The 16,408-nt window shown below is 50.7% G+C and overlaps 1 protein-coding gene across 1 annotated transcript in view; it reads right to left on the bottom strand.

The window, feature by feature from the left end:
• SLC4A11 (solute carrier family 4 member 11) overlaps positions 1 to 15,384 on the bottom strand; it is a 124,244-nt gene extending 108,860 nt beyond the window's left edge. Inside the window, exon 1 of the mRNA XM_081332177.1 lies at positions 15,287 to 15,384. Coding sequence (XP_081188303.1) covers positions 15,287 to 15,326 — 40 coding nt within the window. The 5' untranslated portion in view covers positions 15,327 to 15,384. The remainder of the gene's footprint in view (positions 1 to 15,286) is intronic.
• Positions 15,385 to 16,408: the final 1,024 nt, after the last annotated feature.

Raw genomic sequence — 16,408 nt, 5'->3', positions numbered from 1 at the left:
ATTCGGGAGCATCATCGCTCCGTGGCAGGATCTGGGACTCTTGCTGCCTTTGGCATCCATCCACCCCCTTGTCCTAGCTTTCTCTCCGGATGGATGGAGGGAGGGAGGGATGGAAGGGGAGGGGAAGAAGGGATGGGTGGAAAGGGAGAGAGGAAGGAGAGAGAGAGAGAGAACAGGATGGAAGGAGAGATAGGGAAGGAAGGAGGGGAGGGGAGGTCAGAGAAAGAAAGAAGAGAGAGATGGGCGGGTGGGAGGAAAGATCAGGGAAGAAGAGAAGAGAGGGATGAGTGGACAGAGAAGGAGAGAGGGAGGAAAGAGAGAGAAAGGGAGAGAATGGAGAAAAGAAAGGGAGGGAGGGAGATGGACGGATCAAGGGAAGATGGAAGGAAGAAGAGATGGATGCGTAGAGAGAGAGAGAAGAGAGAGGAAGAGGAAGCGAAAGGGGGAGGATGGAAGGAAGGAAAGAAAGGGAACGAAGGAGGGAAGGGAAGGTCAGAGGGAGGAAAGATCGATCAAGGAAAGCAGGAAGAGAGAAGAGATGGAGGGAGGGAGGAAGGAAGGAATGATCAGGGGAAGCAGGGAGAAGAAACGGATGAGTGGAGAGAGAGAGAGGGAGAGAAGGAGAGAGAAAGGGACTGAAGGAAGGAAGGAAAGGGAAGGAAGGAGGGAAGGTCAGAGGGAGAAAGAAGGAAGGAAGGAAGGAAGGAAGGAAGGAAGGGAGGGAGGGAGGGAGGGAGGGGGGAGGGAGGGAGGGAAGGAAGGAAGGAAGGAAGGAAGGAAGGAAGGAAGGAAGGAAGGAAGGAAGGAAGGAAGGAAGGAAGGAAAGATGGGTTGGAAGGAAGGAAGGAAGGAAGGAAGGAGGGAGGGAGGGAGGGAGGGAGGGAGGGAAGGAAGGAAGGAAGGAAGGAAGGAAGGAAGGAAGGAAGGAAGGAAGGAAGGCAGGCTGAGCTGCACCGTGTCTAGTACCCCTTTCCCTCCGACCGGTGAAGTTGTAACCACGGCAGCAGTCCCGGGGGGTGGGTTGAGTACGGGCAGAGGGGGTGCTGGTGCTATTTGACCTTAAATCGTGACGTTCTGCTGCAACAACGCAAGATTTGACTTTATAAAGAGGGAGGGCTGGGAAGCTTACAGGAAAGGGGGCTCGGGACACCCCCCCACAAATGCATCCAGATGACCACTGGGGGACCCGCAGGTCGACCTCTACGGACCTGGGTTGGAGCAGGGCAATTTGCGTCTTTTGAGGAAGCGCTTAAATCTCTGCCGATTCCTACCGAACAAATTTTCTCAGCTTTGCAGAAGAAAAAAAACTGAAACACGCCCCCCCATTCCAAAAAAAACCCCAAAAACCTTTAATAAACCCAAGGGGGAATTTGGGGTTTCTAAGTCAAATGCCCCATTTCTAACTTGGTTCAATCTCTGGGCCTTTTCACATGGACGCAGGCACGCATCAGCTGCAGTAGTACGCCGTGACTTGTTAGCCACGTTTTAGCGGCTAAATAAACCACCATTCACGCCCTTTGCCCCGCACGCTAAGCCATGAATCGCAGTTTGCAAAGTGCCAGGGGGTGGGTGGGTTTCGCTTCTCACACACCAGCCCCAAACAAGCCAGATTTCAGCTTGGTGCAAGCCCGGGAACACAATCCCCCACGGCTCTCTCTTCCACTGACTTGCAAATCTGGCTAGACAAGCCATCATTAAAAGTGACATTTGCAACGTGGCTTGAAAACAAAACCCGGCTTGGGAGCAAAACTCCCAAGAGGAGAGGTTGTTGACTGCTTTCAAATTGCTTCAAAAAAAAAAGGAAGGCCTTCCGAGCAAGATCTTCAAAGAGAAAAGCAGCGTGAGCCGTCAATATCAGAAAAAGTGCAATAACCATACACACATTTTTTTCTCTGCGTTTTTGTATCGTAACTCCAGGGGCGCTCCTCGACTTACGACCGTTCATTTAGTGTGAGGTTACAACGGCACTGGAAAAAAAGCGACTTAGGGTCTTTTTTCCACCACCCCCCACTCACGAACCCTTACAACATCCCCGTGGTCCCGTGATCCAAATTCACAGCTTGGCAACGGACTCGTATTTATGACCGGCGCAGCGTCCCGGGGTGTGTGTGTGTCACGTGATCCTGTTCTGTGACCTCCTGACAATCAAAGTCAGCGAGGGAGCCAATTCACTAAACAACCGTGTTGGTAACTTAACAACTTGGGAGCGATTCAACTTAACAGCTGTGGGCAAGAAAGGTCGTAAAGTAGAGCAAATACTGATCAACAACGGTCTTGCTTAGCGCCGGAAATTTTGGGCTCAACTGCGGCCGTTGAGGACTACCTGTACGACAAATATTAACCAGAGAAGAAATGCAGTTTAATATCCCTTAGCACAGGGGTCCCAAATGCCCGGGTTGTGGACCGGTACCCGGCCACGGCACACCAGCAACCGGTCCGCGCCATGGTGCCGAACCCGTGGCACACGTGCCACAGGTGGCACGCAGAGCCCTCTTTGTGGGCACACGTGCCGTCGCCCCAGTCCTAGGCCTTCAGCTGGATTTAGACCTCCGCCGCCGTGTCCCCCCCCCCAAAAAAAGTTTCAATCGATCAATTTCAACTTCTCATGGGGAAAAAAAAAATCTCGCAAAGTTGGAATTGATTGATTGAACTTTTTAGTCCCACCCAGTCTGCCGTCATCACCGCAGCCATGCCCACCCGGCGGGCCACGCCCACCCAGCAGGCCACGCCCACCCGGCACCCGATGATACATAAGTGGGTTTTAGGTTGCAGTTTGGGCACTGGGTCTCTAAAAGGTTTGCCATCACTGGGTCCGCGCAAACAAGCAAAGCCCCATCCGCGGGATGCAGACAACACACAAAACCACACACATGTGGCCCAAAACCACACACGTGTGGCCTCTGCCTTAGCACCGTTCCTCACTAAATTATCAAATGCTTCTTTTTTTTTTAAGTTTAAATCACAGGCTCGTTTCAGTCTTAAGCGGCTGGAACGTTTGCAGGTGCCAATGTTTTTTAAAAAAGGGCAAGGTTTAAAACCCGACTCCGTTCAACCAGGGCTGTAAACCTGGGAACCGAAGATAAAACAGATTTTCAAAGGCTGACCTGCAAGGCCCAGCCTCGAAAACTGCATGCTCAGCTCAAGCTGGAATTTCGGGTTTGAGGGGGCAAAAAAAAAAAAATTGGCCTTCCCGGGCCTGGCTCTGGGTGAGGAATTAAAAGGCAAATCACCAACGCAGAAGCTTAATTTGAGCAAAATCGTTATGTCTTCCTCTGAGGCTTCGTTTGAACCTGCTGTGCCTAGCAGACAAGCAACTTCTGAGGTGGGTGGAAATGTCTAGACAGGCTCTGAAGAAGAGTTTCCCACTCAAATCAGGGAGGCATTCGAAATAAAAGTTATTTTAATTCCCTTTAACAACTTGGAGTTTTGTTTTTATTTCTTTCTCCCTGGGGACCATCATTTTATTTATTTTATTTTTATTTTAATTCCATTTATATCCCGCCCTTCTCCGAAGACTCAGGGCGGCTTACAAGCTTAGCAGTAGCCTTCATTCTATGTATATGCCTGCTTATTAGGGCTTTTCACACACACACCCCAAGCGGCATTATTACAAAGTCAGCTTAATTGCCCCCAACAATCTGGGTCCTCATTTTACCTACCTCGGAAGGATGGAAGGCTGAGTCAACCTCCAGATGCACGGAAGAACAAGGACGCTGTTGAGCAGACAACTCGGTCAACTGCAAAGCCAACCAGCAAGGTGATGGTTATTGTGTTTTTAGAAGGTCTTGGGACCCAAACATGTTGACCTAACTTAAAGATCCACCTTGATCTGAGGCAGGCCTACTTGGCTGTACGAGGTTGGCCCTCAAACAACAGATCTCATCCCTGGCCAAGAGAACCACTGGCTGTCTTGACGGGGTTGAACGGAGTTGTCGTTTGCTCCCTGGAGCCCATCATCCACATGCATGGAAGAAGAAGGATGTTTATTGAGAAGACAACCTGGTCAATTGTGAAGCCAACTGGTGAAGAGATGGTTATCGTGTTTAGAAGGTCCTATGACCCAAAATGTTGACCCAGCTAAGATCCGCCTTGATGTGAGGCAAGCCTACTTGAGATCTATGATGGTGGTCCTCAAGCTGCTACTGTTAGGATCCAACAACCATCATTCTTGGTCAAGAGAACCATTGGCTGACTTCATGGGGTTGAATGGAGTTGTCGTTTACTCGCCTGGAGCCCATCATCCAGAGGCATGAAAGAACAAGGATGTTATTGAGAAGACAACCTGGTCAATTGTAGAGCCAACTGGTGAGATGGCTGTCACGTTTAGAAGGTCCTTTGACCCAACTTGTTGACCCAGCTAAGATCCACCTTAATGTAAGGCAGGTCTACTTGGGATCTACGATGGTGGCCCTCAAGCTGGTGCTTTCCAACAATGTTAGGATGCAACAACCATCATTCCTGACCAAGAGAACCACTGGCTGGGGTTCTCTGTCTTGATGGGGTTGAAAGGAGATGGGATCCAATAAATCTTATCCATTAGACCACATAGACCATAGAATTACAGAGTGGGAAGGGACCTTGGAGGTCATCTAGTCCATTTTTATGACCTTTCTTGCCACAGTTGTTTAGTGAATTGGCTCCCGCCGCTGACTTTGTCAGAAGGTCACAAAGTGGGATCACGTGACCCCAGGACGCTGCGACCGTCCTAAATACGAGTCCGTTGCCAAGCTCTGAATATTGATCACGTGACCCCCGGGGACGCCGCAGAGGTGTAATTACGTGTGGGGGAAAAAAGATCCTGAGTCGCTTTGTTCTAAATTGTCAGAAAAATTCTCCTTAGTTCTAAGTTCTTTGCAGAGATGCTCAAGAAAGCCCTTTTAAACATGCACACAGCCCCCTCCAAACCATTCCCAGATGCAAATGGGGATCAGGTGACCCTGGAACACAGCGACCGTCATAAATATGAGTCAGTTGCCAAGTGTCTCCATTTTGATCCCAAGGTGCTATAAACCATAATCCAGGGACTTTAGCTTTGCCTCCACTTCTGAAAATAGCCAGGGCCCTAAAACTTGCTCCATTGTAAAATATCTATATCTATATCTATATCATCTATATCTATATCTATGTCTATGTCTATATATCTTCTCTATCTATCTATCATCTATCTATCTATCTATCTATCTATCTATCTATCTATCTCAGTGTCCATTATCTCTCTGTATTATCCATCTATCTATCTCTATATCTATATCTCTATATATTTCTCTCTCTCTCTCTCTCTCTCTCTCTCTCTCTCTCTCTCTCTCTCTCTCTCTCTCTCTCTCTCTCTCTCTCTCTCTCTCTCTCTCTCTGTGTGTGTGTGTGTGTGTGTGTGTGTGTGAACAGCTCTGTACTGCCACCTGGTCGTCCAAACTGGCTAATTCCTACCTGACCCTCAAGGGAGCCTTCTGCAACCTGGCGCCTTTCTGCAACCCTCACCTGATTCGGGGGCGCCAGGTTGCAGAAGGCTGCGAACGTGTTGCCAGAGCCATCCTATCTATCCCTTTGGGGGGTGTTGGAAGCTAACCGCGTGCATCTTTGCCTCAGCCCATGGGTTTCCTAACAACAACTTATGCACCCCATGTGTATCCCTCTGTGTCTCGTGTGTGTGTGTGTCTTGTGCGTGTTTTGTGCGTGCATATGATGGAGAAGATGCAAAAGGAGAGAATCGGGGCAAAAAAAATAAAAAAGCAATTTGGTGGAAACTGGTTGGAAAAACACAAAATGGAGCCGATAAGCAGCACTGACCATAAAGCTCTCCCAGTTTACAGGGACTCCTCGACTTACGACCACAACAGAGCCCCAAATTCCTGTCGCTAAGCAAGACAGCTGCTGTGTGAGTTACGGCACTGAGGAAATTCGTTGATCCATTTTTCACACTGAACGACCGCTGCAGCATTTCCCCACGGTCACATGATCAAAATTCAGACACTCGGCAACTGACTGGTATTTACGACGGCTGCCATGTCCCGGGGTCACGGGAACCCCTTCTGCAGCAGCACGGCAGAGGCCAGGTTCACTTAACAACCGCTTTACTTTACGCCCGCGGCGATGCCCTTAAGAACTGTGGCCAGGGAAGTCGTAAAACGGGGGGGACCTCACTTGCCCACTGTCTCGCTTAGCAACGGAAACATGAGGCTCCACGGTGGTCGTAAGTAGAGGACTTCCTGTAAGAGCCCGTTGCCAAGCCTCCAAATTTTGCCCAGATGTGACCATGGTCGTTAAGTGTGAAACACGGATCTAGGTCACTTTTCCCAGTGCCGCCGTAACCTCCAACGGTCCTTACACAAACCGTTTTAATCTCAGGACTACCTACGTATCCCAAGAAGCCTGGCTTGCTTTTTTATTTCCCCCCCAAGAGTTTATTACAAATCAGGGTTTAACGTTTCATCTGAACACCACACACACACACATACACACACACACACACACGGCTGGAGTCCATTTGCAAAGCTGGGATGCTTGCATCCTTTGCAAATATTTCCTAGGGGCATAAAAGTTGCTTTTCGGCTGCCTTCCTAATGTCATTTAGAGAACATGAGCGGAGATTTCGGGGGAGGGGGGGAGACGGGGGAGACAAATACCAGGGGAGGGGCAACCGCATCAAAGCGGATCCTTTGATCTTTCCCATTTAAATCCCATTAGCTTCCTTTCATCAAGCCGAGAGGCAGCCTAGACGGTTTTTTTAAAAAAGGGGTGATGGTGGCGACAGACACTAATTTCAAAGACCATCCGTTGGGATTCCTCGCCAGCTGGTGGATCCGGCAGCTGAGTCTGGGGAATCAGAGGAAGAGGAGGAGGAGGGGCCTGGAGTGACATTAAGAGTCGGAGGAAGGCTCTGAGGAGCTCCAAGACTTACGGTCGGACGAGGAGCCCGGCCCCTCTACTCACGCTCAGGCTGAGACACAGCTGCGCTGGGAAGTTGAGTTGGACGGTGATGAGGAACAGCTGGGATATATCCAGGATGCACGAAAGCGCCGGCAAGAAAAGCGAGTAGGACAGAGGAAGGCAATGGGGCGGCTCCAAAGGCAAAGGAGAAGGCATTAGGAAGCCACACCTGAGCTGAATAACAAAAGGGGAGGTGTGGGAGGTGCAGGTTGCCAAAGGCAACCGTTCCTGTTGAGGATTGAGTTTCTGTGAATCTGTGTTTGTTTGCCTTGGACATTGACTCAGGTCTGTGAATAATAAAAGGGTTTTTTCTTGTGGTTCCTGCTTGTTTCTTGGAAGAGGGGTTTTTCCTTGTGAGCATAGCAAGAAAGCACGTAGGCTGGGACAGAACACCGTCCTCAAAGACGATCCACATGACCTCAAGGTCCCCCCCCTACTTCTATTCCGGCCAGATTCTTTCCAAAGCTTGCTATAGCTAGTCCTCGACTTACAAGAATTCATTTAGCGATGGTACAAATTTACGATGGCATTTTTTAAAAAAAGGGATTTAGGACTGTTTTTTTTCTTACTTACGACTTTTGCAGGATCCTCACGCTCATGTGATCCAAATTCAGACACTTGGCATCTGGCTCATACTTAAAGACGGTCGCAGCGTTCCGCGGGGGTCACGCGATCCCCTTTGGCGACCTTCTTGACAAGCAAAATCAATGGGGAAGTTGTTAAATTAGTAACACGCTTAACAACCGTGTTACTAATTTAACAACTGCAGTGGCTCACTTAACGACTGCGGCAAGAAAGGTCCTAAAATGGAGGCACAAACTCCCTTAACTACTGCCTCTCTTAGCGACAGAAATTTTGGGCTATCGAAGACTATCCGGGTGGTTTTTAAAACTCAAGAGGAATAGCAATAGCAATAGCCTTTAGACTTATATACCGCTTCACAGTGCTTTACAGCCCTCTCTTAAGCGGTTTTACAGAGTCAGCATCTTGCAGCCCCCAACAATCCGGGTCCTCATTTTACCAACCTTGGAAGGATGGAAGGCGGAGTTTAACCTTGAACCGGTCAGGATCGAACTGCTGGCAGTGGGCAGTGATTTTTGCCTGCAATACTCCATTCTCACCACTGCACCATCTTGGCGCAATGCTGAGAACCCATCAATCTCCCTGCCGGATATCAAAAGAGCACAAGGGTCACGATCGGGCCACAAGCCAATCTGGGGGTGGTCCCCAAGCAGCTAATTCCCTGCAGCCCAGAAATCCAATTGATCCCAAGAGGCTTTCCTCTCTGGCCTGATCTCCTAGGCCAGGGGTCCCCAAGCTCTGGTGCACGGTGCGGGCCCAGGCCCCGGGCTCTTGGCCATCGGGCTGCAGAAACAGCTGGCCGGTGCACGCATATGTGGGCATGCATTTTCCCCCACTCGCACTAGCACCCGTGGCCCCATTTGCACACGCACATGGGCGCAAACGAGGATGCTAGCATATGGGGGTGTCTGCAGCCCGTTTACACATGTGCCGCTAGCCCGGGTGGTTTGCACGGCCTGTTCGCACATGCGCAAATCAGCCACTAACCACCGTGGCAGGTGCATGACCGTTCGCACATGCGCACAGTGCCAACGCATGCTGCATGCACGAACAGGGCTGCTAGTGCCACACCAGTGTGTGTGGCCCCATGTGCGCGCGCGCACGCACACACACATACCAGTTTTGAAGTTGCTCTCCTTCCCTCTGGTCCTTGAGCTCAGAAAGGTTGGAGACCTCTGTCCTAGGCGATGCCTTAGGGGGGTCCCCAACCCCCGGTCTCTTGACCGGTACCGGGCCGCGGCACGCCAGCAACCGGTCCACACAAACAAGCAAAGCCCCCTCCGTGGGATGCAGTCAGCACACAAAACCACGCGCTCTCTGGTCCGTGGAAAAACCTTTCTCCACAAAACTGGTCCCTGGTGCCCAAAAAGGTTGGGGACCTCTGCTTTAGACCCATTTCCCAGTCTGGAAAACTGACGCCCTTAGAAAGGTAGTGTTTGCAAACAAATGACGTTAACGGGTGCAGCCATTCAACTATGTTAGAGCCACACCTTGGCAATGCCTATAATTAGAAGGTAAACAACCCCATGGGGATTGTTTTCTTACACACACACACACACACACACACACACAACCCTTTACAAGTAGACCAGCCCTTCCCTTTTTCCGTCACACGCATCCCCAAAGCGGGTCTGGCACTAGCAAAAAAGTTTGTTCTCCAAAATAAATACAGGTGGTCCTCGGCTTAACGACCGTGATTGTTAAGGGAGTGGCGGCCCGTTTTACAAACTTTCTCGCCACAGTCGCTTCCCCATCATATTTAAGACGAGCCCTTAAACAGGAGCCAACCGTGTGCTGCAGCTGCCAAAAAAGCCAACACAATTCTAGGCTACATTGACAGAGGGATGGAATCAAGATCACGTGAAGTGTTAATGCCACTTCACAAGGCCTTGGTAAGGCTACACTTGGAATACTACATCCAGTTTTGGTCACCACGATGCAAAAAAGATGTTGGGACTCTAGAAAGGGTACAGAGAAGAGCAACAAAGATGATCAGGGGACAAGGATAAAACATATAAGGAACGGCTGCTGGAATTGGGGATGTCCAGTTTAATGAAGAGAAGAACGAGGGGGGACAGGATAGCAGTCTTCCAGTATCTCAGGGGCTGCCCCAAAGAAGAGGGAGTCAAGCTATTCTCCAAAGCGCCTGAAGGCAGGACAAGGAGCAACAGATGGAAACTAATCAAGGAGAGAAGCAACCTAGAACTAAGAAGAAACTTCCTGACAGTTAGAACAATTAACCAGTGGAACTCCTTGCCTCCAGAAGCTGTGAATGCTCCATGACTGGAGGCTTTTGAGAAGAGACTGGACAGCCATTTGTCTGAAATGGTACAGGGTCTCCTGCCTGAGCAAGGGGTTGGACTAGATCAGAGGTCACCAACCTTTGTCGGGTGGCGGACCAGAGGTAAAGGGAGAGGGAAGCATTTTGCACGCGTGCGTGTGTGCACAGGGCTGTGAGCACGCGCATGCCGCAAACAGGGTGGGGCTAGCGCCTGTGTGATACTAGCCCTGCCCCGTTCTTGCATTTTGCAGCGCCTTGTTTGTGTGTTGTGCGGCATAGCGGCAGCTATTTTTGTACCTTGCAGCGTGACGGTGGCCCATTTTTCTGCCGTGGTGCGGCAGCACCCATTTTTGTGCCCCGCAGTGCGTCGGCGGCCGTTTTTGCACCTTGCAGCGCGGCGGTGGCCCACTCTTGCACCCCACAGTGTGTCGGTGGCCTGTTTTTGCGCCCTGTGGTGCAGCATCCTGTTTTTGCGCCCCAGGGCCGTGGCACTAGCGCAAGTGAGGGAGTGTGCACGCACATGCGCACGCAATGGCCAGCTTCTCCTATGGCCCAGTGGCCAGCAGGCTGGGAACCACTACTGGGCTGCTGCCCACAGGTTGGGGAGGCCTGGACTAGATGATCTCCAAGGTCCCTTCAGCATCTAGCCAAGCTTGGTACCAAGCCCCTCAGAAGCTCCGCTGAGCCTCTGCAATTTATCGCCTATTTATAGGTAGAAAACGGTTGAAATTCCAGCTGTTGCCACTTTTTGACAATTCTGCCCAGAGTCAGGAAAACCTCTGGAAGCTCCTGAGGGAAATTTCACCCAAGCTTTGCAGAGGCCATTGCCTCAAGTCAGGGATCTTCAAACTAGGCCCTTTGATGACTTGTGGACTTCAACTCCCAGAATTCCTCAGACAGGCATGCTGGCCGAGGAATTCTGGGAGTTGAAGTCCACTCCTCTTAAAAGTCTATAACAGGGGTCTTCAAACTAGGCCCTTTTAGGACTTGTGGTCTTCAGCTCCCAGAATTCCTCAGCCAGGCACGCTGGCTGAGGAATTCTGGGGGCTGAAGTCCACTCCTCTTAAAGTATATATCAGGGGGTCTTCAAACTGGGCCCTTTTAGGACTTGTGGACTTCAACTCCCAGAACTCCTCAGCCAGGCACGCTAGTAGGGAGAAGGGTTAGATCAGCGGACTCCACCAACTTTGGGTGCTAAAAAAAGGCTCCCCGTACAATGCTGTTCCAGAATTCCTCTGCTAGCAAGACCAGTTCAGGTGGTTTCTGGGAACTGAAGTCCACATTATCTGAAGGCCATCCCAGTAGACACTGCTCAGGACAGAACTCCCAGGATTCCTAGCCAATGGCTGAGAATTCTGGGAGAACTCAACCCGAGCACCTCCGGATGGCACCGGGTTAAGGAAAGGTGGCTTTGTCTTCCTTTTTCCTTCTTCCAAGTCAATTATTGATAACTACACCTTACTCTGCCTAGTACAGGTGGTCCTCAACGTACAATCACAACTGGGCCGAAAATTTGTGCTGCTAAATGAGGCCGTTGTTCGGTGGGTTTTCTCCCAATTTCATTATTTTACAAGTAACTCAAGGCAGTGAAGAACACCTATTTTTCCCTCATTTCCTCCCCCATTAACAACAACCTTATGAGGTGGGTTGAGCGGAGGTAAGAGTGATTGGCCCAAGGTCACCCCACCGGCTTCTGTGCCTAAGTCTAGAACTCACCGTCTCCTGGTGGTTGGCACAATGTCACCCAGCTGGTTTTTATGCCTAACATGGGACTAGAACTCACCGTCTCCTGCTGATTGGCCCGAAGTCACCCAACTGGCTTTCATGGCTAAGGCGGGACTAGAACTCACCATCTCCTGGTGATTGGCACAAACTCACCCAGCAGCTTTTCATGCCTAAGGCAGGACTAGAACTCACCGTCTCCTGGTGGTTGGCACAATGTCACCCAGCCAGTTTTTATGCCTAACATGGGACTAGAACTCACCGTCTCCTGCTGATTGGCCCGAAGTCACCCAACTGGCTTTCATGGCTAAGGCGGGACTAGAACTCACCATCTCCTGGTGATTGGCACAAACTCACCCAGCAGCTTTTCATGCCTAAGGCAGGACTAGAACTCACCGTCTCCTGGTGGTTGGCACAATGTCACCCAGCCGGTTTTTATGCCTAACATGGGACTAGAACTCACCGTCTCCTGCTGATTGGCCCGAAGTCACCCAACTGGCTTTCATGGCTAAGGCGGGACTAGAACTCACCATCTCCTGGTGATTGGCACAAACTCACCCAGCAGCTTTTCATGCCTAAGGCAGAACTAGAACTCACCGTCTCCTGGTTTTTAGGCCAGCACCTTAACCAACAGACCAAAGTTGCTCTCTAAGCGATACCTAACCGATATTGCATTTCTGCCAATATGGCTAATCCTATTAAACCAGATTAAAAAGTGGAGAGGGGGGGAAGAGGAGCAGATCCTGTTTACACAAGAATTCAGCATCTTTCCCAATAAACACACTCAGCGCCAGCAAAAAAATTTTTTCCTTTTCAATGGATTGTACATTCCGATCCTGGAGATTTTCCCCACTAGGTTTTTGTTATATCTGTTATTATCCCGTTAAGGTTTGTCACTGGGAGGAAAACTTCTCTTGGCTTTTGCTCCGGAGGGAAAAAAAATCAGAATAAAACACGCCGGCAAGCCTTCACTGTCAATGGGCTTTCTGCTTTGGCTCCAGAATGAGAGCCCCAGCAGATGGGCTTCATAATACTGGAAACATGGCTTTTGTAGTACTGCTGCCCTGGCTAACTCTGATGGGTTTGGGGTTGGATTAAAATAAGTTTTAACGCATTTTGAGTATTGTATTATTGGGCATAACTATTTCATTCTTTTGAATCTCTTTTTTAACTTTTGTATTTACATTTTGATATTTATTGCCCTGTACACCGCCCTGAGTCCTTCGGGAGAAGGGCGGTATAAAAATTTAATAAATAAATAAAAATAAACTCACCTGGGTTTTTTCTGGAAGGTTAAGGCTTAGGGGGGGAAATCATTAGCAATGCCAGTGAAAAAGCAGATTTATAATCCAAGGAAACCCAGGTGAGTTAGCCAGCGCAAGCAGTACTCCAGGTGCCCAAGTATTACAAAGCCCATCCTCTGTGGCCCCTCCTCAAGAGGAAAGCCAGACTAAAGACACAAGGGAGCCTTCACTGGAAGAAAACTACTCCGCTTTTGCTCCGGAGGAAAGTCAAAGAGTAAGAGAGAGAGAGAGAGAGGGGCGTGAATGGACTTGCACTTTTCAATAATGGCTCAGCGCGGGCGGCGGCGTTTCCCTTGCAGATTCTTGCATTTTTCACTTTCTTTTCTAAGAAAATGGGAAGGAAAAGGGGGGGGCGGGCGGAAGAGGCAACCCCAACCCAACCCCCTCCCAGCAAAACCAGCACGTTGAGGAAGTGCGAGAAAAACCACTCGGAAACACACACACACACACACACACACACCCCAAATCAACGCGGCGTTGCGCAACGCGCGGAAGGAAACCCAAAGCGTGCAGTTTTTGCAAAAGGAGCCTTTGGTTTCCAAGCAATGAAAGCCCTTTAAAACACACACACACACACACACACACACACACACACACAAACACAAAAAAACCCCAAACCGCGAGCAGCAGGCAGGATGTGGCCAAAACTTACCGGGGCATCCTCGAGCATCGCAACAATAACAACACACACAGACACACACAAACACAAAAAAACCCAAACCGCGAGCAGCAGGCAGGATGTGGCCAAAACTTACCGGGGCATCCTCGAGCATCACAACAATAACAACACACACACAGACACACACACACAAACGCGAATTGAAGCGCAACGGAACCCGGCGGGTCCGGGAGGGGGGGGGAGCTGCAAACGACAGAGGGATTCTCTATGAGAAAGTGGCTTCTCCTCGCTTTTGCACCCCGAGGGGAAAAGACACCCACACCCACACACTATACTTTGAAGGGGGGGTGTTCCCCCCGCCCCCACCAGCGAGGCTTTGGCGGGGCAGTTCCCGGGTGCAACCCGGGCTGGCGCGCGCGCTCTTGGCTTGCAAACTTGAGAGCGCGGCGCAAAGAAGGGAGCCCCCCCTCCCCTCGAGCCGGGTTGGGGGGGGCGGAGGGGGGGGAAAAGGGAAGGAAGAGGAGGAGGAGGAGGAGGAGGAGAAAAAAAGAAGAAGCAAAAGAACCAGGAGGAAGAGGGGGAGAAGGAAGAGAGAGCAAAAGGAGGAGAAGGAATTAAGCGGTAGCAGAAGAACAACGAAGAGGAGGAATCAGTAGTAGCAGAAGGACCAGGAGGAGGAGGAGAAGGAGGAGGAGGAGGAAGCAAAAAGGACTAGGGGGGAGGGGAGGAGGAATTAAGAGGTAGCAGAACCAGGAGGAGGAGGAAGAGGAAAGGAAAGGACCACTAGGGGGAAGAGGAGGAATTAGAGGTAGTAGAAGGACCAAGAGGAAGAGGAAGCAAAAGCGCTAGGGGGAAGGGGAGGAAGACTTAAGGGGTAGTAGAAGGATCAGGAGGAGGAGGAAGAATTAGAACTAGCAGAAGGACCAAAAGAAGGAGGAGGAGGAAGGAGAAGGACTAGGAGGAAGAGGAGAAGGAATTAGTTGGAGGAGGAGGAAGGAGAAGGAATTAGTGCGAGGAGGAGGAGGAAGAGGAGGAAGGAGAAGGATAGGAGGAAGAGGAGAAGGAATTAGTTGGAGGAGGAGGAAAGGAGGAGGAAGGAGAAGGAATTAGTGCGAGGAGGAGGAGAGGAGGAGGAAGGAGAAGGAATTAGTGCGAGGAGGAGGAGAGGAGGAGGAAGGAGAAGGACTAGGAGGAAGAGGAGAAGGAATTAGTGCGAGGAGGAGGAGGAGAGGAGGAGGATAGGAGGAAGAGAAGAAATTAGTGCTAGGAGGAGGAGAGGAGGAGGAAGGAGAAGGACTAGGAGGAAGAGGAGAAGGAATTAGTGCGAGGAGGAGGAAGAAGAAGGAGAAGGATAGGAGGAAGAGAAGGAATTAGTGCTAGGAGGAGGAGAGGAGGAGGAAGGAGAAGGAATTAGTGCGAGGAGGAGGAGGAGGAGGAGAGGAGGAGGAAGGAGAAGGAGAAGGAATTAGTGCGAGGAGGAGAGGAGGAGGAAGGAGAAGGAGAAGGAATTAGTGCGAGGAGGAGGAGGAGGAGGAGAGGAGGAGGAAGGAGAAGGAGAAGGAATTAGTGCGAGGAGGAGGAGGAGGAGGAGAGGAGGAGGAAGGAGAAGGACTCGGGGGAGGAAGGGGAGGAGGGTTAAAGAGGTAGCAGAAGGACCCAAAAGGACGGAGGAAGGCGAGGGAGCAGGAGGAAGAGGAGAAGAAAGAAGCCGAAGGAGGGGGGAGAAGAGGAGGAGGAGGAGGAGGAAGGAGCAGAGAGCCTGGGGAGTTGCGGGCCACCTTTCCGCCCTTGCACCGGGCGAGAGAGGACCTCCTGCCCCGCCCGGCCCCGGCCCGGCCCCGTCCCGCTCACCGCATGGCTGGAGGTGGAAGACGCGCCTGGCCGCGGCCATCGCTCCGGCCAGCGGCTCGCCCGCTCCGTCGCCACGAGCCCAGCAGCCCCGAGTGCCGAGCCGGGCGGGGAAGGGGCCGGGAGGCGGCGGCGGGACGAGCGACACACCTCCTCCGGGACGCCCGCGCCGGTCCTAGCGCCGGAGCCCCCCCCCAGCCCGGGCGCCGCTTCTGCTGCGGGCGCCGGTTGCAGAAGCCACCGCGGGCGCCGTGGCTCCAGGCTGGCTCGGGGAACTGGAGGGGGGGGCACATGCAAGGTAGTCCTCGAGTTAGGACCGCGGGGCCGGCCTGAAACGTTCGCTAAGTGAGCTTGGGCCCCCTCCCCCTTTCGCTGCCCCCCCTTTTTTTAAAAAAAAATTCCATTTATATCCCGCCCTTCTCCGAAGACTCAGGCCGGCTTACAATCTAAAGCACAATGTGCTTAGCAATAGCCTTCATTCTATGTATATGCCTGCTTATTAAGCGGCATTATTACAAAGTCAGCTTAATTGCCCCCAACAATATGGGTCCTCATTTTACCTACCTCAGAAGGATGGATGAAATGGAATAGAATAGAATAGAATGGAATAGAATAGAATAGAATAGAATAGAATAGAATAGAATAGAATAGAATAGAATAGAATAGAATAGAATAGAATAGAATAGAATAGAATAAATAGAATAGAATAGAACAGAATAGGAATATGGAATGGAATGAATAGAATAGAATAGAAATTGGATATAGAATAGAATAGAATAGAATAGAATAGAAATTGGATATAGAATAGAATAGAATAGAATAGAATAGAATAGAATAGAATAGAATAGAATAGAATAGAAAATATGGATAGGATAGGTGGACCCCCCCCACTTCTTTGTGGCAGCCCCTCAAATATTGGAACACTGCTATCCTGTCGGTCCGTTTCCCCCCACCCGCCCCCGCCGACCTTCTTTTCATTAAACTAGACACAGCCGTAAGAAACAAGTCAATCAATCAATCCATATGCCAGGCGGCCCGAAGCTAATTTGAAATGGGTCCCTGTGTATTTTTATTTTAATTCCATTTATATCCCGCCCTTCTCCGAAGACTCAGGGCGGCTTACAA

Source organism: Vipera berus (assembly GCF_964194415.1).
Source record: "Vipera berus genome assembly, chromosome: 7".
NCBI classification, from domain to species: domain Eukaryota; kingdom Metazoa; phylum Chordata; class Lepidosauria; order Squamata; family Viperidae; genus Vipera; species Vipera berus.
The sequence above is the reverse complement of the archived record's forward strand: the minus strand, read 5'-3'. Positions and strand labels throughout refer to the sequence as shown.